A 25,677-nucleotide genomic window follows, 5' to 3' on the forward strand; every position below is an offset into this window, starting at 1 on the left:
GATAGATAGTGCTGGGCCTGAGTGCCTAACCTGTGGGACCCATATCTTCCGGTCCAACAGGGTTCGATAGTGGGATAGGAAATGGCTGCTTTGTTGCAGCTCTACAGAATTAACGGTTGGGTAAGCGTTCTACGGGAGGACTCAACCTTTGGTTGAATAGGTGGGAGGGGGTGGAAGATCAAGGGGTGGGGGGGAAGGATATAGGGAAGAGGGGTATAAGGGAGAGAAAAGTAGAGGGGGTGGGAGGGTGTCCCTCGGCCCCCACCGACACTGCGCCTCTTTGTTTTATAAGTGTGGGGGAAAATATGTCTTATATTTATCCGTGGTTTGAAAATGTTTCCAGCATGCCCAAATAGTCGAGAATTTCTGTAGCCGTTCTTGTGTGGTATATATCAGCTCTTCCATCTCCTCTATCCTAGCAACTCTGGTCAGCCATTCCCGAATGGAGGGAATATCAGTAGATTGCCAGTGTGTGGGAATACACAGCCTGGCTGCGTTAACCATATGCATGGCTAATGATTTGAGGTAGGTCCATTTAGGTAGAGTCGTAAGGTGGAGGAGATATTGTGCAGGATTATAGTTTAAGGTGTAGGGGGTGACCTGTGCGATAATGGAGTGGACTTCCTGCCAGAAGGGTTGTATTAAGGGACATTCCCACCAAATATGAATCATTGAACCTATTGCTGTTTGGCATCTCCAGCAAGTGTTGGGAATCATGGGGGAGAATTTATGTAGTCTAGCGGGGGTCCTGTACCATTTAGTGGAGATCTTATATCCATTTTCTTGGATTGCTACATTCATCGAACCTTTATGGGCTTAAGTAAATATGTCCTCCCACTGGTCATTGGTAAGATTGGTCTGCAAGTCTTTTTCCCAGGAGCTACGCGTGGGTGTCGTCAGTGTCTGATCAGGCTCATCTTGGAGTAGTACATATATGCTCGATATTAAGTTTAAGAGGGGTGTCGCTTGTACATAGGCGTTCAAGTGGAAGAAGTTGCCCACACCACGTGGTGGATGGGTTTTCCGAGGCGAGGAAATGTCTTAATTGTCTATACGACCAGAAAGGGAAGCTTTGGGTCGGGGAGAGTGCCGCTAGGTTTTCGTAGGAACGTGGTTTATTTTTGTGGAAGAAGTGGTGTGCTAACACCTCCGCATGTGGCCACTCTCTTCTTAAGCATGAGGTGCATCAGAAGTGAATATAGAACATAGCACAAACAGTGGCTACAAAAGACAGAGAATAGCGTCCATATATGCAGGCACAAGGGTGAACTGCATAACCTAATCATGTAGAATGATCAATAAACAGTTTACTAAAACCAAAATGTTGTTTGACAAAAAGCTGTAGGCCAAAAGGAGGCATAGAAACATAACATTGACATGGTCATCATGGTGAGTCTCGGGGGGGGGGGGGGAGTTTACCAGGATTTGTACATAAAAAAAAGGTAAATATGAGGGGGGGGGGGGGGGGGTGAGAATAAATGACAGAAAGGGGATGTTAGTTACATCTGGTAGCTATGATCATAAAGGACGTACAGGTAAGGGAGCCCCATAACTCGACCTATCCCAGGGCCCCCATACCTTATCAAATCAAGTCCGACTGCTTTAGCAGTAGACTCGTAGGGCTCACGGGCGGTCGGCGGGAAGTCCGGGAGGCTGGCAGGAGGGCCACCCCCACCCCGAAAGGAGGAGAAGAGCGAAGCGGGTAGACTGAGAGGAGGGGGGAGGGAAGGCAGAGGAAGAAGAAGGGGGTGGGATGGGTGGGGTAGCAGGTGCTCATTCTTATGCACATGTACAGAATCGGGAGAAAAGAATCCTAAGGGCAAGGACTATAATGCGCATGCAGATAAGCAATGGTGGGCACGTGCATGTAGGCATTCGCATGTATCTACAGATTGTGGCACCCAGCAGCCTATTTATTTTGAAAGTCTGCCTGGCCTTAGTGCTGGATTGTTGTTAGTTCTGGTTCTTGTGTTTCTGGTTCTGGCTAGTCTTGCCACCCTGTTCCTGACCCAGCTACATCTGACACCTTTCTTGGGTCACTCCTGCCTGTGATATCTGCAAATTGCATATGTTACCGACCTCAGCTTGACTTCATCTCTGCCTCCTGACTTAGTACCCTGCTGTCTGGCTGCTGCTGAACAAGAATTGTGACCAGACTCCATTCTACCGCTGGTGTTTGCGTTCCCTTCCACTGACCTAGCAGTCCCTGTATCCATTACTAGGGGTGCTTGGAGGGAAATTGCACAAGAAGCTGCCTTTGCCATCTTGGGCTCCATAGTCAGGTAAGTGACAAGGATATTGCCTTGTTATTGTAATTTTCTATATCAGTATAGACCACATGTATAGAAAAGATTCTATGGAATCTGCTATGCATCATATACTGATAGAGAGAAATGTATTGAATTAAAATTGAATGAAAATGTGTATAAGAATTGGGCTTTCCTGATTTTTTGGAGCCCTGTGGAAACATGTTCAAAATCTTTCTATTAAGCACCTTTTAGTGGCTCACACCAGTAAAAGCCTTAGAGACATAGCACTGCAAACCAAGTGAATGATTTAAATAGAGATGGAGTTATGTTATCCCCTTGTTCTGGCAAATCTCAATTACACAAATGGGTCAAACTCATTATACAATTACACAAATGGGTCAAACTCATTGACAACAACATGTCCTGATGTCACACTGGCCATACCTCTTTTTCTCCTGGGACTAGGGTGATTTGCCTGAACTCAAGCTGGGAAGTTAAGCAATGCATCCAGTTAATGTATTTAGTTAAGCAGCAGATACCAGCAGCCATACATTTTGAGTATTGCAATTAAAGTTTGTTCATAGCAGACCTGATGGGGGGTAAGGAATAACTACAGTATTAGACTGATTCTAGGTATGTGCATGCAAGAACTGTTTTAGGAGCCATACGAATCCAAGCTCATACCTCTTGAAGGGATGATTAATACTATAGCCTGCCCGCTTCTGCTTGCTAACCTTGGGAAAACTAACCAGATGTGAAACTAACCCTGATGTGCTATTTTCTTTATATAGCCTAATGGAATTTTAGCCGATATCTGGTTGTTTGGATGGTTGTTTATTTGCATATTCACTATCCTGACCTGCTTGCTCTTGTTACACTTTAGCAATGGCTTTCAACAGATTGTTGTAAATAAGGATATAGTGACATATATAAGTTATGATGGGATAATATACTGTATATACAGTATATTGTATTTGTGCTTGTTATTTAGTGGTCTATCTGCTTTAACTTATCCCTGTTTCATGATATGGTCTTAACAGTACCGTATATGGTTACTGTCAATAGCCACACTATGAAAATGGAATCATCTCTCTGTGATCTACTTGTTAAGGCAATATTGTCTTTTTAACGGTGTAGGGTGAAGGATTTATATACTTTTTTCATCTAATTCTGCATTTTTCTTTTTTTTTTATATTTAATTGATCTATATGTTTAATAAATCTATTTTTGTGTCACACGACTTTGGGTAAAAGCTGTGTGTCTATAAAGTCAACCACTTTATGGACTGGAGTGTCTATGCTGCAGCCAGCTGTCTTTGGTTCAGTGTATCTATAGCACATATCTATAGCACATATATAGCTAGGAATAACTGCATTATTATTAATAAACTAAACAGAAAGTGCTGTTTAACAGCAGGGTATGTTGGGTGCCAAATAGAACTATAAGTAGTATATAAGTAGTTGCAGAGTGGCAATTTTGTATTTATCTAAACAACCTGGAAAAAAGTTCAGATTAGAAAGTTACTTTTTAATCAAATATGTACAAAATTTTTTATCGACCTCGTGCGATCTAAGTTTTACCGAATGTCTGCATCCTAGTAAAGATTTGCATAGTAAATAGCTGTGTTCTCTTGACAGTCTTTTCTAATTTTCCCCAAATGTGTTTCACCACCGTGCAATAGAAGCAAAAACATTAACTATGTATATAAGTTGATCAAGCTACAAATACACTTCAAGCTTGTAAAACGTCATGTTTAACTGAACTTAATTATCCATGTTAATTAATATTGAACCACTGGGGCTTTCATTTCACTATAGCTTTTTTTGTCTTGCATTTATATTGCATTTGTGTTTCCGTCTTGTGTTCTAATTAAGTGGTATCCTTTTTAGGGAATAAATAAAAAACAAAACAAACAAAAAACATACAGTGAAAGCGATTTCTTAAGTCTTATAAGCAAAGAATATTGATTTAGAGAAGTTAGCCAAAAGGTAACCTTACAAAGATGCAGTTAAAGTATGACCTTACCATCTGTGATAATTACTTCAAAGCCAGAAACGTGACTATTAGTTAATCCCATCTTCCTTCTACTTTTCCCTTTGCCTTCATGAGTAGGTATGGTAAAACACTATTTTCCTTAGTTTGACATTTTGTTCATATTCACAGTGGATTGGATGAATTGGTTAATGATCATTTACATGGTTGTAAATCAAAGGACCAAGTGATTTTATTGTTTTATTCATTCTTCTGTAGTAAAATGGTCATATGCTGAAGAATGTATACATTATCTCACAGTCCGTTATGTAGCACCTTTTCTATGGATTTATAGGTTCATCGGTTAGCAGAATTTCAGGCAAACTAGTAAATGCTACATTTAAAGGAAATCTTTACTTAAAGAATGTGGCAGCTGACATTAATGACCTCTTCTTTTAAAAATGATATTTGCCTGGCAGGCTTTATGATCGCAATATCTTTAGTAATTTCTGATTTACTGACTTTGAATACTTATGTTGGTCAAGCATTCTGACTTTACTGTGACTTTGTAATCTGCATGCGTGTTCTGGTTTAGTGACCCAGAAATTACTGAAGCTAGAAATATTCACTCAACTATTATTTTGTGACGGAGGTCAGCACTGGCAAACGAACAGCATTCCTTTTAAATACATATACTGTATGCTTAATATTTTACTTGTGAACAGATTTGTAGATCTATATATGTTGTGATTTACAGACATCTGCTTCACTTTATGGCCCAATTATTTAATTTTTAGCAATGTTGCTTTGTATGTTTGTGTGTCCATCTCCAGTCTTAAAACCTTGTTCACACTATTCCATGCAACCATGTGCAGGCAGACCCATTCATATCCATTGTGATGCAGCAGCTCCACGTACACAGGTACTGCTCTTAATTTGATAGCCATGTGGGTGCAAGTGTGTGTGGATGCATGTCCCTGAACTCACAGGACAACTGCATTCAGGGACACACACTCGCACCCACATGGATATCAGATTTGGAGCAGTGGTTGTGTTTGTGAGACTGTCTGCATGCGAATGCATGGAACACCTGTGCATCCCATGCAATCAAAGACAGCCCTTGCACGGACGTACGCTTAAGTACACCCATGTGAATGAGGCCTAATACTGGATGAAGCAGCACCATCACATTCTCTTTGTCCAATTACAAAGGAGCTGATGCAGGAAGCAGTAAATCTGAACAAGGAAGTATTGTAGAGAACTTCCTGGCTGTGCAGTGTGGCTGAGTCTTAACCACTAGCCGACCAACTGCCATCATTATACTGCAGCAGCTCAGCTCACTCCTGCAAATCGCCGTAGCTGTACGTCGGCCCTTTAAACAGCTATAGCAGGCAAATGCACACTGGCTTCACAGCGAGGGACCCAATGCTCTTGGCCAGAAGTCACAGTGGGTATAAGAGCCAGAACGGGATTTGTGTGTGTAAACACACAAATCCCTGTTCTGTCAGGAGAGGAGAGACAGATTGTCTGCTCCTACTATGTAGGAACAGCGATATGTCTCCTCCTCTAGTCAGTCCCATCCTCCCACAGTAAGATACACAAATGAGGGAACACATTTAGCTCATTGATTGCCCCCTAGTGTTAGCCCCTTCCCTACCAGTGACATTAAACAGTAATCAGTGCATTTTTATAGCTCTGATCACTGTATAAATGTCAATGGTACCAAAAATGTGTCAAAAGTGTCCGATCTGTCCTCCGTAATGTTGCAGTCCTGATAAAAATTGCAGATCACCGCCATTACTAGTAAAAAAATAAATAAATAAAAATGGCATAAATCTATCTCTTATTTTGTAGAGGCTATAACTTTTGTGCAAACCAATAAATATACGCTTATTGTGATTTTATTTACCAAAAATATGTAGAAGAATATATATCATCCTAAACTTATGAAGAAATTATATTTTTTTTAAATGGGGGATATTTATCATAGCAAAAAGTACAAAATATTGTGTTTTTTTTTCAAAATTGTAGCTATTTTTTGTTTATAGCGCAAAAAATAAAAACTGCAAAGGTGATCAAATACCCCCAAAAGAAAGCTCTATTAGTGGGAAAAAAAGGACATACATTTTGTTTGGGTACCATGTCACACAACCATGCAATTGTCAGTTAAAGCAACGCAGTGCCGTATCGCAAAAAAATGGTCTGGTCATTAAGGGGGCAAATCCTTCCGGGGCTGAAGTGGTTAAGGCTATTTTCACACTGAGGTGACTTACCGGCACTATAGTGCTAAAAATTGCCCCTGCAAAGTGCCTGTGGCTCTCTTTTTACTCCAGTGTGAAAGCCTGAGTGCTTTCACACTGGAGCGGTGCGCTGGCAGGACGTCAAAAAAGTCCTGAAAACTGATTCTTTAAGAGGCTTTAGGAGCGGTGTATACACCGCTTCTAAAGCACCCCTGCCCACTGAAATCAATGGGCAGCGCCACCGAAAACCCAGAGCTTTTAACCTTTTTTCGGTCGCTAGCAGGGGTTAAAAGCTCCTTGCTAGCAGCCGAAAAGCTAAAGCAACGGTAAAGCTCTGCTAGAAATAGCAGCGATTTACCGCCGACGCCTGCCACTGCTCAGTTGGAAAGTGCCCTTGAGAGAGTGGCACACAGCAAAGATGCCTGAGGGCGGTAGATTATGCCTGGACATATATGCATGCATAGTGGCTTCACCAGCACAGGGCAGGTGTTGAAGCACATGTAAAAGGATACAATGATAAAGGAGGTTGGCTTATATAAAACAGACATGGTTCAAAAGGCATGGTTAAACCTGTGGAATTTGATCATAATGAGCATGTTGAAACAGAGTCAGATTGTTAGTAAACAGCTAAAAACACAGATGAATTACCTATAATTTAACTTTTTTTTAAGATAAACGGACAGTTACACAGGCAGATCCCCAATCTGTCTGTCGAGGAATGATCGCAGGTGGCCGGCGGACATCGAGTCCGCTGGACCCATTGATTGGCTCCCCCGCTGGCCAATGGGATCGCGCTCGCCAATACTGGGTTCCTGAGCCAACGTACAGAACAGTCATTATACAGCAGTATAATGATGGAAGCTGGTCGGCAAGCAGTTAATAATAATTTTTAAAAACATTCCTATGTTTTTAGGATACCTTTCCATCATTGGTGCTAACTTTAAAATAAGCACTAAACTCTACCCAAAAAATAAAATCACTCTAACACAGTTACCATTATCTATAAATAATATTCCTAAATGCCGGTTCACAGAGGGGCAGCCTGACTTGCAGCACAACTTTGCAAGGCGATCTGCACACAATTTCAGCAGCGGCTTGCAAAATTACCTCTGTATAGAAGTCAATGCAAGTTGCCCTAAAGTTGTCCCAAAGTAGTACAGGAACCTTTTTCTAAGTCGGAGAGACTTGAGTCGTTCCTATTAGAATGGTTCCATAGTACAGAACGGCTAAGTCTCTTGACAAGTCGCCCCTGTGTGAACCGACACTAACTCTTTATCAAGTGTATATAAGAGAAACTTTGTTGTATTCAGCTCAGTAAATCCGGAGACATGCAAATCACTACTGGCTCTGGCTCTGTTTATCCAGACATAGACAGTGCAACAACCTTTTCATCAAAGCCTGTCTATGTTCTGAAGGCTTTAAGCAATCTGTTCAAGGACAATAGTCTAACTGACTCATCATTCTGTTTTTTTTATATGAGCTTGTGACAATCAAAGACTTATCAGTAGGGTAGGGACCCCATTATTTCACTCTATCTTTAATGTATTGCCTTTTGACCCCACCACTAGAATCCTGGGTGTTTTCATTTATGGAAAAAAAAATAGAAAAAAAAATATTTCAACACTAACTCCAAAAGAGAAATAATGTCTCCTTTTTTTCCTAAATTGTCTATGTAATAAATGACACTGCACAGACTGCAGAACACTTTTTCTTTGTTATTGCATACTTTTTGTTTAAAAGAAAACTTTTTTCTTGCACATTGGCTAGAGATATAGCTTGATGCAAGATACATTGTTACACAAACTCTGATTGTGATCACCAAAATGCATTAGATATTCAAAACTGTAACTGGCCTGTCTCTTTCTGAAAGCCCAATTTTTCCCTAAATAATTATAGTGATATTTCCTAAAAAAATGTAAAATGTAAGGGCTAGCATCAAATGTAGGACACCGGCACTCACTGTTTCTTATTTTAAGGGCTTTGTTTTCCCATTTTTTTCCCCACGTGGAGCCCTCCTGACTCCTGGGCCAGACTTCCTGTCTGCTGGGATGGAGCCCAGAACCATGGTCAGGTTACTACTAAAAACTCAGCACACACCCGACCAATCTGTATGCTGGCTGTTTGAATATCTGGACACAGGATTTGATATTTTGTCCCACCCGGATCACTTTGAAATCTCCAGGTTCCAAAAAAATCTTTAACGGGTTCCCAGGCCAGCTCTCGCAGTTATACTGCAGCAGGTTGGTCTGGCTGCGTGAAGCGTCGTAGCTTTATGTCACGCATGCGGCCGCCAAGGGGGTGTGAACGCACGCCCTCTTGGCAGCCAAGACGATTGGATTAGAGCCAGAACTGATCAATCCCCAGGCCAATGGTGTCTGGCCTGAACCTGGTGATCGCTCCTGGCGAATTAGATCCTTCCCCTGTCTGTGTAAGTGTAAACACAGCAGAGGAACTGATGTCATCTCTCCTTGTGGGGTCTTTTTATTCCAGTGAGTGGGGAGATAACATCTAACCATGAGTTGCACCAACACTACACTGACACCAGTCCATGTAGGTACACTTGCCACCCTCCAATCACCCCCCAATCACCCTCCCCGTTAACCCCTTCATCCCCTGTCACTATATCACCCAGTGCAGTCTTCATATTTTTTATTGATCACTGTACTGGGGTCATTAGTGACAAAATTCAGCATTAGGTTAATTAGTATTAGGCCTAGATAGGTCTAGGGACCCCCCTACCCCCAATAAAGGTTTAACCCCTTGATCACCCCCTGTCATTAGTGCTCACTGTATAACGGGTGACACTAGTTAGCTAGTTTATTTTTATAGCATCAGGACACCCGCCATATTTTACCTAAATAAAGATTTAACCCACTGATCACCCGACGGGTTTTAGTGTCAGATAGGGTCTGCATCCCCCCAGGCAGTGTCAAATTAGTGCCACCCACGCGCGCACCATACATATCTGATCAGATCTATAATATCCCCAGCAGTTTAAGGTTCCCAAAAAAGCAGTGTTGGCAGGATCAGCTCAGATACCTGCTAGCACCTACATTAAGCCCCTCCGCCTAGTCCAGCATTTGCAGCGGAGTCAGGGTTGATCCCTAATTGGGAGCCCACCACTTCTGCAGCACCTGTAATTCAGGTGGAAACAGTTGATTTTAAGTCACTTGATTTTTATTCGCTGTTTTCCCCCAAAGATCACTATAGATCTATTGTGGACCAAAGCAATTTGTATTCTGGTCAATTCATTGCCGCTAATCCCCAGTTGACCCTTGCCAGAGATTGGAGAACTATATGTCTCCAAATGTAAGACCTTCCTGGGCTCATCCCTCCTCATGGGCATAACAAAAAAAGAGTGAGATGCGGTCATATTGGTCCACTGACCCAATTCACCATATGCCTGTGTTCTCTGCCCATGACCAGGACACAATACGAGCAGATCTTGCGGTTCATGCACTTCAATGATAATGAACTCTGTCGTCCTCTGCGTGGCCCTGGATTTGATCAGCTCTACAAAATTCGGCCCCTTGTAAACCACTTCAACCAACAGTTTGCAGCCTTGTTTATTCCCAATCAAGTTGTCTGCATTGATGAGTCCCTAATTAAGTTTTCTGGCTGCTTGTCTATCAAATAGTATCTTCCCAGCAAGCGTGCCAGGTATGGGGTTAAGATGTATAAGCTCTGTGACAGGGCAACAGGCTAAACATATAGTTTTATGATTTACGAGGGAAAAGATAGTCACGTAGAGCCCGAGAACTGCCCAGACTACATTGGCAGTGCTGGTAAAATTGTGTGGGACTTGGTGACACCCTTATTCGGAAAGGGGTACCATTTGTACATGGAAAATTATTACACGAGCATGCCACTTTTTAGTCCCTTTTTTGATTATGGAATTGGCGCATGTGGCACCGTGCGATCTAATTGCTGGGGCTTCCCCCAACAGCTTGTAGAATCCTAACTTAGATGGGTGGAGAGAGCCTGCTTGAAGTATAATAATTTGTTAGCAGTGAAGTGGAGGAATTCAAATTCCTATAGTGACTGGTGTTGTGGAGAAACCCCTCTGTGTCCATGGTCACAACCTTAATATGGGAGGGGTGGACCTCAACAACCAGTTGTTGGCGCCATACCTAATTGCCCATAAGACCAGGTGCTGGTACAAAAAAGTGTCTGTAAATGTATTTCAATTGACTCTGCTGAATGCTTTTGTGCTATACAAAGCTTCAGGACAGACTGGATCCTTCCTTAAATTAAAGGAAGAGATTGTCACGGCCCTTCTGTTTCCAGTCAGTGCTATGGCCCATCTTCCCAGCTCAAATCCAGTGTGCTGGCTGCATGAGAGGCATTTTCCGTATGTCCTCCCTGGTTCCCCTACCCAAAGAACACCCCAAAGAAAATGTTGTGTCTGCAGAAAACACAGATTTAGGCGTGACATCCATTTTTATTGTCCCTCCTGTCCTGACCAACCTGGTCTCTGCATTGGTGACTGTTTCAAACGCTACCACACATGTACACAGGGTCTTGATAGATGTGATGGCCATTTTGAGAGACCCTAATCTGCAATGTTCAGTTTACAGTTTTTTTTACAGATTTTATAAAGTGAAAAAAGTGGAAAAAAACACACAAAAAACACAAAAAAAATAAAACAAAAAAGCCAAAAATTGTTGTGGCTTTATTTTTCTTCTATCTCTCTTATGTTCACTCTATACTGTCATCTCTCTTTTGTTCTATATCTATTGATTTCTCTCTGTTTTATTTTTACTATGTTTTATTGTATTTGCTTTGCAGATATGGTATATTATACTGTAATGCTTTTTTTATTGTTAACCATCATTTGCTTAACAGGTACTAATTAAAAAAAGAGAATATATGCCATAGCATGGGGCAGGGGTGGAGGAGCGATTTGCTCCTAACATTAGGGGCAGATTGTCCCTATGCTTCAGCATATATTTTTTAGGCACAGATTGCAATGTTTTATTTTTACTATGTTTTATTGTATTTGCTTTGCATGTATGTTAAGTCTTATGCCGCGTACACACGACCAGACTTTTCGATGGACTTGGTCCGGCGGACAATCCAACGGACTTTGCAGCTGAGGTCCACCAGATTTTCAAACGAATGGACTTGGCCACACACGATCACTCCAAAAGTCCGATGGATTCGAACATGATGACGCAAAATAAGGAAGTTCATAGACAGTAGCCAATAGCTGCCCTAGCGTCGGTTTTAGTCCGTCGGACTAGCACACAGATGAACGGATTGTGCGCTAAAAGCTGAGTCCGGTGGACAAATTTTAAGCCAGTCTTATTTTTAGATCCGCCAGACTTTTGGGAAGAAAATGTCAGTTGGAGCCCACAACGGACTCTGGTAGGCCGGAAAGTCTGATAGTGTGTACCCGGCATTACTGTTATACTATTATGTTACTTTGTTTTATTGTTAACCATCATTTGCTTAGGAGATACACCATTCAGCTGCAGCACAGGTTTATTTATCTTGACAGCAACATAACTGCTCGCAAATCAGCGTCTCCAGTGCTGTAGGAGGTGATTTCACCACCACAGTTAAAAAAAAAAATGGTCCATGTATGCCCATCATTAGAAGTAGGTGGATGAAGGACAGTATTCTAATGGTGGGCATACCCACTGATCAATCTTTTTTTTTTACGTTCAGCCCACAGGCTGAATGAAAAATAAAAACATTACCATGTATGCACAACAAGGACCAGCGACTTACTGGTATTTTGCTGGACTTTGAGTGGTTATACCAGAATGATGCCTGCAGGTTTAGGTGCAGGTTTAGGTGTCATCTTGGTATCATTCTTTTCAGCCAGCGGTCGGCTTTCATGTAAAAGCAATCCTAGCAGCTAATTAGCCTCTAGACTGCTTTTAAAAGCAGTGGCATGGAACATCCCCCCTCCTCCCATCATCTTCCATTTTTTTGGTTTTCTCAGTTTCTTGTGTCCCAACAGGAACCTGAGAATGCAGCCAGTGGTTCCACCAGCTGATCGTAGAGCTGATCAGAGACCAGAATGGCTCCAATGATCTCTATTGCCTAAGAAATGAGCATTTCATGACTTTGCTGGATATAAACAGTGCCATTGGGAAATTGGGAAAGCATTTTATCACACAACCTTGGTGTGGTCAGATGCTTTGAGGGCAAAGGAGAGATCTAGGTACTCTTTTTTGAAAAAAATTGGTGTCTGTCACTAACTATTGCTATCATAGGGGATATTTACATTCTCTGAGATAACAAAAGTGATTAAAAAGAAAAATGAAAGAAACAGTTTAAAAATAAAATAAAAAAGCAAAATAAGTAATAAAAGAAAAAAAGAACCCATGTCCCCCTCTGTGCTTATGTGCAAAAATGCAATTGGCGGTCTGGTGTCATATGTAAACAGCAATTGCACCATGCATGTAAGGTATCTCCGCGAAGGTCAAGTTGAGGGCAGTCATTTTAGCAGTAGACCTTCTCTGTAAATTGAACTTGGTAACCTGTAAAGGCTTTTAAAAATGTATGTAGTTTGTTGCCGCTGCACGTTTGTGTGCAATTTTAAAGCCTGTCGTGTTTGGCATCCATGTACTCGGCATAAGATCATCTTTTTTATTTCATCAAACATTTGGGCAATATAGTGTTTTTTAAGGCATTCAAATAAAAAAATGTGCTTTTTCTCAAAAAATTGTGTTTGAAAAATCGGCGCGCAAATAATGTGTGAAAAAAATGCAACACCCACCATTTTAATCTGTAGGTCCTTTGCTTTAAAAAAATAAAAACATTTTGGGGGTTCAAAGTAATTTTATTGCAAAAAAATATATTTTTTCATGTAAACAAAAAGTGTCAAAAAGGGCTTTGTCTTCAAATGGTTAGAAGAGTAGGTGATGTGTGACATAAGCTTCTAAATATTGTGCATAAAATGACGGGACAGTTCAAACCCCCCCCCCCCCCCCCAAATGACCCCTTTTTGGAAAGTAGACACCCCAAGCTATTTGCTGATAGGCATGTTGAGTCCATGGAATATTTTAGATTTTTCCACAAGTTGCCGGAATATGACAACTTTTTTTTATTATTATTTTTTGCACAAAGTCGTCAATAAATGATATATTGCTCAAACAAAAATAGTGATTTCACTTCCTCACTACCGATCACAGTTTTGGAGGCCATGAAATGTCAAGATAGCACAAACCCCCCCCCAAATGACCCAATTTTGCAAAGAAGACACTTCATGCTATTTGCTGAGAGGCATGTTGAGTCCATGGAATATTTTATATTTTGCCACAAGTTTCGGGAAAATTTATATATATATTTTTATATATTATATATATATATATATATATATATATATATATATATATATATATATATATTATATAAATATTATATATATTTTTTTTACAGAAAGTTGTCACTAAATGATACATAGCTCAAACATGCCATGGGCATGTCATGGGCATATGTTAAATTGCACCCCAAAATACATTCTGTTGCTTCTCCTGAGTATGGGGATACCACATATGTGAGACTTTTTGGGAGCCTAACCATGTACAGGACCCCAAAAACCAATCACAGCCTTTGGGTTTTCTATGTCCGTACATTTGATTTTACTCCTCACTGCCTATCACAGTTTCGAGTTTCGGAGGCCATGAAATGCCCAGATAGCACAACCTCCCCCCCAAATTAACCCATTTTGGAAAGTAGACACCCCAATGTATGGGATACCCGATCTAAGGGGTAGATCTGAAATGATTGGATTTTATCATCCAATCATGTACAAGCTAAAATGCTGTTTTTTATTTTCCTTGCATGTCCCCCTTGGATCTACAGCAACTTTACTTTCAAGTGCACTTGCAGTGCAAAGTGGATTTGCCTTTATTAAATATCCCCGTAAATGTAGTAAACTAAACTTCTATAAATACACTCATAAAATCAATCTGTAAATAAATAAAAAGTTAGATTTTTGTTTTTTTCAAGCAAATTTTGTCTAAGAAACTTACCAAAGGAAATTGAGAAGTTTCACTTTAGTGGAGATTCCCTGAGGCTCCTTGCACAAAGTGACTGGAGTGCTTATTTCTGTCTACTTCCTCTATCATTTTCTCTTCCCCTGTTTTTACCTTTCTTCTTCTTCTTTCTTATACAGGGGGATATTAATAACTTTAATCCATGGTTTCTTCCCTGCTGATTCTTGTATTGCTGATAAATTCCCTGCAGTTGCTTCTCTTCTGTGGTCATGTGACTGCCCCCTCACTTATGTTACAACCTTCAATTGCCACCATGGGTCATGCATTGTATATCATTATGTTGAGGGCCCAAGCACACCAATGGAAGTTAAAGAGAGTGCCCAGAACCATTGGTAAGTATTGCTTCCTATTACAATCTCCCTAGATTTAAAAGGCATTAAATCCTGAATATACGGAGGAGGTGTGCATACATATGTCCTTTTTTGTAAGCTGACAGGATTCCAGCTTTAAATAGAATGTATGTTAAAAAAATGCAGCATACAATTGCTTACATAACAGATCTGGAATAAATGTACGGTATGTATTACATATACACACATTCTAACCAAACTATTTTACCAAAAAACATTGTTGACAGGATGAACCACTATGTAGCCAGATATAGTACTGGGCCCCTGTGCTGCTGGAGGCCATAGCTGTTGCATGGTCTGACATTTTTTTATAGAGTTGCCAGCTCAAATACATTTCTAGCAAAGTATAAAAAAAATAAAAATAAAAAGCATAGGACTGGTGTAATACTGGCCTGCATTTTTTGTGTATTACACTGCTTGCTATTAAAAAGTATAGGTTGCTAGGTTTTATTGTAAGAGTTTTTTTTTTTATATGATTTTTTTTTTACTAAAGCTGTGCTTGTAACAACAAACTAATGTTACATTGATATTAAATTAATAATCACTCATTTCCATTAGCTTATGCCGAAAATGTGTTCTGTGTGCTTTCATCTTTCCATTATGTTTATTTTTTATTGTGCAGAAAGAAGCACAGAGCAGCTATCATTAGTGAAGGAGGCAGGGCACAATGAAGCTGAGGTGTACAGATAGTGGAGCTGAAAGAAGTCCAAATGACTACATTAAAACGTTATTGTTTATTGCCATGGAAAGTGACTACAAAGCATCTCTTGCCACATGCACTGAGATGTTGGTGCTTGTTACAGATTGGTGGAAATAATCATTGAGCTAGAACACTGGAAAGTCAGTTGATGATGGTAATAAAGCCTTAAAATAGGTATTTTCTTTGCTAATTAAACTCTCAGTTAAAGGCATGTACCAACAGTATAATGACCGTAGCAGAGTTACATGAACAAGCCAAAAACAAGAACTGGGGTTACGCAATGTTGGCAGGGTCGTTATCAACCTGGTGCATGCTCATTACAAAAGCTTTACATTGTAATTATCAGATTAATGAAGTACTTCATTATCTGAATGAAAATGTGTTTCATGTGCTTAGCACAGCTTTAAAATAGCTCGTTACTGCGTGCAAAATCCAAGCAGAGCATTGTGGAAAATGTTTTTTTCTAACAATATGCAAAAACAGCAAATACACTATTCCAGAATAGAAGAATAGAGTATATTTATTGAGGCCAGAAGAAAAAATGTTATAATTACTTAAGTGGCTATTTAGAACTATGTTCTAAAAAACAAACAATCTTACTGTATAACAATTGACTGCAATCAGCAATAGAAAATCACTATAACTGGTTACTAAATTTGTAAAAAATGAGCTAAGCCAATCAGCACTTTTTATGCCTCATTATGTCCAAGCATACAGCTGCTTATCTTATGAGGTGCAAATATTTTATACCTAGAAACCATCTGGGGGATTCAGCAGTCTGTATAAATCATGTCTGAAAATCATACAGGTAGTTTTCCTCTCAATACAACATAAAGATTATATGGAATATTGTACACTGTGAAAGAAAGGAAGTTTAAACTCGCTTATATTTGTTTGACAGTGTAAAAACTATACCATTGGAATATGGCAAAAATATTATACTGACACACAGGGATTGATTTACTAAAACTGTGTGCAAAATCTGGTGCAGCTGTGCATGGTAGCCAATCAGCTTCTAACTTCAGCTTGTTCAATTAACCTCTTTCTGAGATTTGTGTTTACAAGTTAAAAACATGTTTTTATGCTAGAAAATTACTTAGAACCGCCAAACATTATATATTTTTTTTCCAACACCGTAGAGAATAAAATGGCGGTCGTTGCAATACATTTGTCCCACTGTATTTACAGAATGTAAAAATAAGGCAACAATAAATTGCATATTTTTTGCCCATTGCCCATTTTTTTTTTTTTTTATATTGTGAAAGATAATATTACGCCGAGTAAATTGATACCCAACATGTCACGCTTCAAATTTGCCCCAGCTCGTGGAATGACGACAAACTTTTACCCTTAAAAATCTCCATATGCAACGTTTAAAAAAAATTCTACAGGTTGCATGTTTTGAGTTACAGAGAAGGTCTAGGGCTAGAATTAATGCTCTAACTCTAAGGTTCATGGTGATACCTCACATGTGTGGTTTGAATACTGTTTTCATATGCAAGCACTGCTCATGTATGCGTTTGCTTCTGCGTACAAGCTCGGCGGGGGGTGTATTAGAATAAAAAATCTTATTTATTTTACCTTTTATCTTTAATTTTGACACTATTGTTTTAAAAAAAAAATTGGGTCACTTTTATTCCTATGACATGGAATGTAAACATCCCTCATATTTGAAAAAAAGCATGACAAGACCTCTTAAATACGAGATCTGGGGTCAAAAAGACCTCAGATCTCATATTTACACTAAAATGCAATAAGTTTTTTTTAATGTCATTTAAAAAAATAAAAAAATAAAAATATCCCTTTAAGAGCATTGGGCGGAAGTGACATTTTGACGTTGCTTCCTCCCTGCAATGATATGGAGACAGGTGGGGGCCATCCTCCCCTCACTCGTCTCCATATCAGGATAGGGAGAGGATCCGATCACCTCCGTTGCTAACGGCGGCTCCGGTAAGCAGTGGAACAACTCCGCCGCAGAGATGACTTTTATCTTGAAGCGGACCACCCGCTCTTGAAGAGGATACCTGGGTTATGGTAGCTAGCTGCTACCATAACAATGATATTCCTCTTCAAAGTAGCAATGTAAAATGACGACGGGCGGTCCAGAAGTGGTTAAACCGTAGCTCCACTTTTGTGGGGAAATAAATAACAAAGAAAGAAAAAATAATATAGCATATACAATTGCGATAGAAGTCATATTGTAATAGAATGTTATTAAAAATGACCTTTCCTTTTCAATCTGCATCCCTGTAATTTTCTGAAAATGCAATGCAATATGGCTACTTGGAGGTGTTCTGTACACAGAATGTGTGCAGAACGCCCCTCAGAAACATAATTTCCTGCTTGTGTGATTGGCTCACCAATTTCCCCAGAAGTCTAACCTAAGATACAAGTCAGATATCAGGCATCCCCAGCAAAACAAAATGTAATTTTTGGTGAGATACTTCAAATAGCAAATCACATCTCCTCATTAGAGCCCTGAAGGTACAGCTGATTGATAATTATGAAACCACTCCCACTAGACTCACTTTTCCACATGGATACAGACAACACACAGGGATTTTTTCAGAATAACAAAAGGTAGGAATCTGGAACAAAGTTTGTAACAATCCTTATAATGTACATAGATCACCCAGAGGGGAATGTTTTTTCTCAAAAAAAGTGGAGTTATGCTTTAACTTTGACAACAAAATCTAGAAGCTGATTGGTTTCTATGCAGAGCTGCACCAGATTATGCACTCTCCAGTTTTAGTAGTACATCAACCCCACAACATTACTGCCTGTGGTTGATTATATAGTTGCATAGTCAGGCTGAAAAAAGACACCTGCCTATTCAGGTTAAACCAATAGACAAATACATTTAAAGCTTGCATTCACAAGACCCTACACCCACATAAAGGCAAAATACTCTTAAACATGGTGCAATTTTCTACAATAAGAAAAAAAATCTTTCCTAATCCTCGAAGAAAATGTGTTATTCCCTGGGTCAACAATCCTAGTTATGTTGATCACATACATAAAAAAAAAAAAATTTAGATACCGGCGCTCAAAAAAACTACCACTTTTGCTCTTGTGCTGGTACGCTGCAATCCCAAGTGCTCCCTCACCTGAATGAAGGAAATATATATGAACTGTGTTTGGAGATTGCACCCCTCTTATTTTTTGTGCTACCCAGAATTACTATAGTGCATATGATATAATTATATACCAAAGGATTATTCATTTCTATTCATCATCACAGTGATTCACAATGTATATTACTATTGTGATACTCCCGCCGGAGAGCACTCAAAGTGTTGAACAAACTCCAAAATAAAATTGAATTGAAAAAATCTTATAAAAATTATAAACCAAACATGAAAAATATATGCCACAATAAAATACCACAATAGTCCTCAAATGCAATGGTCCTTATTCTTGTATCCGGGCCTCCCCCCACCATTGTGTGAATACAGTCCAATCTCCAAATTACAATAAAATGTTGAATCAAAGCCCAAATCCTTCTATGTTCATGTCCCTTACTTTCCTTATTTATATAAATGTATATAAATCCGATAGTGATCCTCATACTGTCTATGTATTTTTGTACTGGTCATCTTTCATTTGATCTACTGTACCAATTTATTAATAATAAATAGTAGAGCCACCTTAATTTTACAAAGCTTTTTCAATCAAGAAAATTAACTAATAAAAGTTATTTTATTTACAATCTTTTTGTAATATTGGATGCTGCAATAGTCCTAGGACCTTTTGGGTGATCAAGGGTTAAAATAAGGTTTGGAGTAGCCCTTGTTACATCTATTCACCCCTCCTTAATTAAAGCTTTTTCAATATAAAACTGATAAAACAGTGCAGCTGAAAAAGGTTGCCAACATTCACATCATACATTTTCTGTAAAATTTCTTCACTGGCTTGGGGTTTCAGAGTCTGAACAGTGAGAACTAGCTGCCATGTGTTAAAATATGTGTTCTTCCCTGTACAAACTCCTACAAAAAGTCTGCTGGTACATACAGTTTATAATTTTAGGGGACATTACACAATGTACTCAAGCATGTCACCAGAGTCCAGTCAAGTCAAGGCTCCAATCCAATATGAAGTCTAACAGGCACAATATATTTATTTTATACTTTATAAAGTTTTATAAATATAATGATACAATGGTTTTCATTGTGTTCATAAAATCAAGTTACCTGCTTAAACAATGGAATTTCCAAATGCATATTTTTTTACTTTCAACAAAATTCTTTATTCATCGTTTGGAGACTTTTTCTCTTATCCTTAACGAATAACAATACAAGCTTCAATATGTTTTAAGGCACAAAATCTTTTTACTTACAGCGAAAAAGATCTGAAGGGAGCTGTGTGCCACTTCTATATACTGGTACTCTAGCAAGCACTCAGAGATAGTTATGTAACGATGATCTTCTGGTGCCCACTCTGGAGCTGGCGTTACTGAGGTAACCATGCACCCTGGACCATTTTCCATCCACCAGGAACGATGCATTGATATATTAAATGTCATGAAAAGGTCTCTTTCCTAAAATAAATGAAACAATCATATATATTTTACATATATATATAACATGTATGTATTTAAACTGCAAACAGATGAGAAACATAAATACGTAAAATTATATTTTAAGAGGTATACACTCCTATAGAAGAAAAGTATACATTTTCAAAAAAGAAAAAAGCAGTAATAAATTACACAAATATTAACAGCAGCCATTGTTTTCAGATTGCCTTATGTCATAGATCAGGGATATGCAATTAGCGGACCCCCAGCTGTTGCAAAACTACAAGTCCCATTATGCTCTGCCTCTGGGTGTCATGCTTGTGGCTGTCAGAGTCATGCTATGCCTCATGGGATTTGTAGTTCTGCAACAGCTGGAGGTCCACTAATTGCATATCCCTGTCATAGATCATACAGATTCTTTAGTAAATAATGAACAATGTACTGTGCATAAAGGTGACTAGGTATTTTAAAGTTAATTAAATACAGAAGCTTTGCATACATTATATAAAATATATATCTGGGATTGAGTCTCTCTGCCACCACATGTGCTCATGATCCCTTCCATTATTTTTTTAATTCTTCTCCTGACTTTGTACTTCTGAATGATGACTTTGGTGCTATGAAACCTGCCTCTACTTATTTTTGGATTATGTGTTCACATGATACTTCACCTAACCCCAGGCCTATCCCAGGAGCTGTCAAGCAGTAAATCCCAAATCTCCTATCCATGAATCTCAAAACAACAGAACAATTTTTAGAAGCAAAGCTTCAGGGAAGAGTGTAGCAGATACTGTATGGCACAGAGCACGTATTAACACTTTAAATTAGTGGAGTTAAGGGTTTGCATGAAATCCTAAAAAAATCCTTATCATTTCAAAAAGTATTTACTGTTTTTACTGTAGATTACTGAATACAAGTATTTCTTTTGTAGCTACTGTAAATGCCCTTTTATGGGAGATTAGAGAAATATTATAGACATGGGTTAGAGTATCCATTTTTTTATTTTTATTCTTTCAAGTGATTTATTTTTACAAATGAATGAATCATAATCAATATAAATAAATTACAGAGAAACAATAACAGATGCATGAGAATGCACTATTTGAATGTGTTTTTTACTTAAAAATTACACAATAGATATGATATACATTTATTTCCTAATGACCATTGTGTATTGGCCACTACATGGTGTTATGCAGCCTATTGATAGGATGAGCACAATTTGGCCCACATACTTTTAATAATTCAGCAAACAGCATACATCAAAGTGTTTAAAAAGCCTAAACATTTTTTACCTTAATGCATTACTTGCATTAGGGTAAAAAATGTTTAGCCATCAGTATCCCCCCTCACCCATCCCCCCTTTTACTTACCTGAGCTTTCTTCAACCCGGCACTGTGCAAATCTGCAGCTCATATCTTCCCTCTATTCCCGATCTCACCGGCTTTACTGAGGCAAGGGAGCAGGGGTGGAGCCGAGTCCTGCTGTTTGTGTCAATAGATGCAGACAGCTAGGCTCGGGAGTGAGCTCTCACGAGTGCCCCTTAGAGATCAGCTTCCAAAGGGGGCTCTTTACGGAGGGGAGGAGCCAAGAGTGCCAGCAGGGGACCCAAAGAGGAGGAGGAGGTGGTGTGTGTCCACCCTGTGCAACTGCATTGCACACAGCAGGTAAGTATAAACTTTTTTTGTCATTTTTCTTTTAATTGTGTAAACAACACCTTTAAGAATCACCCTCTCTCTACATATGGTATGGTATCAAGGTATCAGAACAGGCAGTTATTATAGAATCCACAGCATTGCTGTTTTGTGTTATTTTATAATCGGGGTAGATCTTAGAGCAATACAATTATAGAACTAGTAGTGCATAGTGCAACAGTAAATAGGAGAGTGTACTTCTTCTATACTAATCTCATATGTATTTTTAATTTAACCAGCTTCATCTTTAAAACCTATTTTAGCTCTGAAGATGTTATAAAGGTCTGTGGTAATGTGTTGTTGCACATTATAAGAAGGTCAATTGTAGGTGTGAAGGAGGTCAACTGCAAATTAAATGCACCTTTTAGTGAATTGTGAATCATTTCAGAAACAACTCAAATTGATATCAAATGCAAGTAGAATGCTCCTGAAATCATGCTGCATTTGCCCACCAACACAGGCCCAGAGCCTCACAGCACAGGCCCTAACAACAACACCAGCACAGTTTCCCAAATTAATACTATATTTGTTATTCAAAAAAACAAACCTCAATGAATAAATGTATCTCCAATTGTTAATATAATATTTATGGGTCATTATTTATGACTCCTAATATCTTCTCCAAGTTTAATAGTATCTTTTTGTTGATCCAAGTCTAAATGTAAGTTTATTTTTTCAGAGACCGTATCCTAAGGCTCCATGCATACTGGGTTTAAAAAAAACGTCAGTTCCCTTGGCAGAAAAAAAACACTCATATAGAGCATTTTTGAACACAATTTAGGCAAATTTAGCTTTTTCAGCCAGAAAGCTCCAATCAGAAATGCAAACCCCATGGCTAAGCTCCGGAGGAGGGGAGGTAGAGTGAAGCGCATTGGGGGCATGGCTTGGCGGGAGCCCAGGCTGAGGTTGTCTCTCATACCACCATAGGACTCTGTCCATATGCAGCACCAGGGATTTTTTTCTCTCCCTTTCAGTGACTACAGGAGCTGGGAAGAGCTCCATCCCTTGCTGGCACTCCTGCAGTGGTTCCAGCATCACCCACACTACTCCCCATAGTGATTGAGCCTGAGCAGCACACTAAACAAACCGTGGGTCAATTAGCTTTAAGTTGTTAGTCAAGTCCACCTACATTTGAAAGTGTATCTAACACTAATCTACTGTAACACTATCTAACACTAAATGGGTGGATTTGTTGCTCCTCCAATGGAGTGGAGCCATCCTAATACAGAAAGTGTGTTACTAGCCGGATCACCAGGTTAAAATAAAGGGAAAAACAAACAGATGCAGCCACTGCATTGAAGGATCAATAAGTTGCAATATATACAATATTACTTTTTAACAAAAAGTATTACCTCATTCTTCTTTAAAAAAAAAGATAAAGTTTATGTACAGCTAAAAGTGTTTTTCATTTTTTTTTTCGGAAAGGATCATAGCCCTCTGTATGTTTTTATTGTTATCTAGGGTTACATAAGGCTTTGGTTGGACATTACCTAACATTCCCTTAACATTGCTTCTCTCTTCTGTCCTGTTAAAAGAAGTTTGTAACAAATCAACCTGATATATGTTCCACACACTCAAAAAAGAACCAAAAATACCCTTTATCGATTAGATTTGAGTCCTTCTCTCCTCAAACACTAGCCAAGTGCTGATAGGCTATACTGCTCTGCGCATGCCTACTGTAGTTTTGTGATTTATGGCATATGAATAAATATTTGAATTATATATTTCATGTATTTTATATACAATATCTGGGTGCTGTCCAGTCATAAAGAATATACTCTAACAGATTCTTGAAACAAAAATGGGTTGTACAGATGAGACCATGATACATCACAATACATTTGAAAAGAATATTTGCTACAAAATGAATAATGAAATGTTATTAGTTCAATCTTCTCTCACACAATCCAGAAGAAAATTGTTATGATCACTTACAAAATTACTCTGATAAAGAGGCAAGGTCCTGAAACATGTTAGTATAATGGAGGTACTTGCTTACCATGGTTGCAGTCATAGTCCTCTTTCTTTGCAACAGCTTGGAAAATGTTTGTAGTTTACTTTACTCGGGCTCTCCTTGAATGCTCACAGCAGAATTTACCCCTGTGGCTTTTTTCATCTCTAGTCATGTGTGACATGGTATTCCTTTGGAAGATTTGCTTGGTGATATGCCCTAATCAAGCCACTTTGTAAGTGCATTTGTATTAATCACATTGTATAAAGTAGTTTTATCTGCACTATCCAGTGTTTTTTGTTTTGTTTTGCGTATACTGTAATGTAGCTTTTGGAGATTTATACAGCATATAGGGAAATCTCAAGGATTTTCAGAGTTTCTTGGCACAAGAGAAGCTTGGTGCATTTGAAGATTATGTTACTATGATTTTGTACCCCCCTGTAGGCCAGAGGCCAATCCCTACCGGTAATAATATTTCTACTTTGGGCATGTATCCTTGTGTTGAATTACCTACTAGCTTGAATACTAGTACTGAAATCTTAGCTAATTACATCAGTAACAGTAAATAAAATGACATTACATTTTTGCTTTGTTTTGTGTTATTACTTTAAAGTAAGGTTGCCTTTCCTAAACAATTGGTAGAACCTTTCCTGAATATGTTTACGAAATATAGAGTTTATGACTGACACTGGATGAGCAACCAACTTTAATATAAATTGTTTTGGTAATAGAAAAGGAAAAAAGTTAAAACATTGTTGATGTTTGTGTGTGAATGAGGGTGGGATTATTGCATTATTTCATATTTTTGTTATTACATTTTCCTTACTAATAATGCATGAAATAAAGTGTAAAAGTGATATCAAACCCTATTTTTTTATAATGAAGTTCTTCATGCACAGCATAAAGCAGTAAAGCAATGTTTCCCTGATACTCCTTTGTGAGTTTCTACTTTATTTGGGTCGCTTCTGCCTGACTCTTCCTCTCTATTCCCCCTATGCAGCTCAGATCCCATGGGGGAACATGTGCATGCACACCTCCAGCTTAAGGACTACATATGGATGTTCTAACACATGAGTCTGGTATCAGCTTATGGGCATGGCTGCCAGGGGGAAAAGGGTGTGCCTGGGTGGAGCTGCAGAAAGCTTCTTTTCAGCTGACAGGGAACCTGCTCATCCTTGTGTCAGCTAGTGTAGAAGTGACGTGGGACGCATTTGCGGTAGCATAATGCATGATGGGACGTGTAGTTCTAAAGACTCGGTCACTTGATAGCTGGGAAAGAGCTGCCTTGGCAGGAAATTGTTCTGAATGAATCAGAGGGTTACTGAGGATGCTTAAAAACTTTAGTAGATTGTGGTGCTTGCTAAATATTAAAAAATAACAATTGTGGATGGATGCTTTGTTTACCCTTTAGCTGTGTTTAAGATAAAAAAAGATTAAGCTTTAAAACCACTTTAAAAATTCTATATTTCTTGGTGGTAGAGAAGAAAACAGATTTACTATAGTTACTTAAAGGATCTAATTACTTTTAGCTTAACTCAGAAAGTATTTTTTTATACCGCGGAGATAACAAAAAAGTAAACTATACACAAATGAAGTATTTTAAAAATATTTCTATTTCTCATACAATTTGCCAACAACTTATTATGCTGCTTAAGAAAAGATCTAATATGATAAAGCCTTGAACTGATGTAAGCAATTAAAACGAAAGCAGCAACCACTGTGGGAAGAATTAGACAGAACTAGGTCATCCTTGTTTTACAACAGTTTTCCTCTAGTTATAGAAATATTGGATGGCAGCATTCAAGGTTTGATAAAAGTTACTTTTCACCTTTTGTGAAGCGAACATGGGCCCTAGTGAACCTGCTATAGTTATCTAAGCCTGAAGGAATGCAAAGCCTGCTTCTGAAATCTAGGTCAGGTCATTGTTGGAAATATGTGCAAGTATTGTATTAAAACGGAGTGAAACAGAAGAAGCATATAGATTTAAGAAATGC

General features: G+C 38.8%; 1 protein-coding gene across 3 annotated transcripts in view; it reads right to left on the bottom strand.

Moving 5' to 3' along the window:
* Positions 1-25,677, bottom strand: part of NKAIN2 (sodium/potassium transporting ATPase interacting 2) — a 1,500,295-nt gene that overhangs the window by 386,462 nt on the left and 1,088,156 nt on the right. For all 3 annotated transcript variants that reach the window (XM_077486956.1, XM_077486954.1, XM_077486955.1), the window contains exon 4: positions 19,859-20,059. In XM_077486956.1, coding sequence (XP_077343082.1) covers positions 19,859-20,059 — 201 coding nt within the window. The remainder of the gene's footprint in view (positions 1-19,858; positions 20,060-25,677) is intronic.

Source organism: Lithobates pipiens, unplaced genomic scaffold (assembly GCF_037356315.1).
Source record: "Lithobates pipiens isolate NorthernLeopardFrog02 unplaced genomic scaffold, aLitPip1_a1.2 Scaffold_18, whole genome shotgun sequence".
Lineage (NCBI taxonomy): Eukaryota > Metazoa > Chordata > Amphibia > Anura > Ranidae > Lithobates > Lithobates pipiens.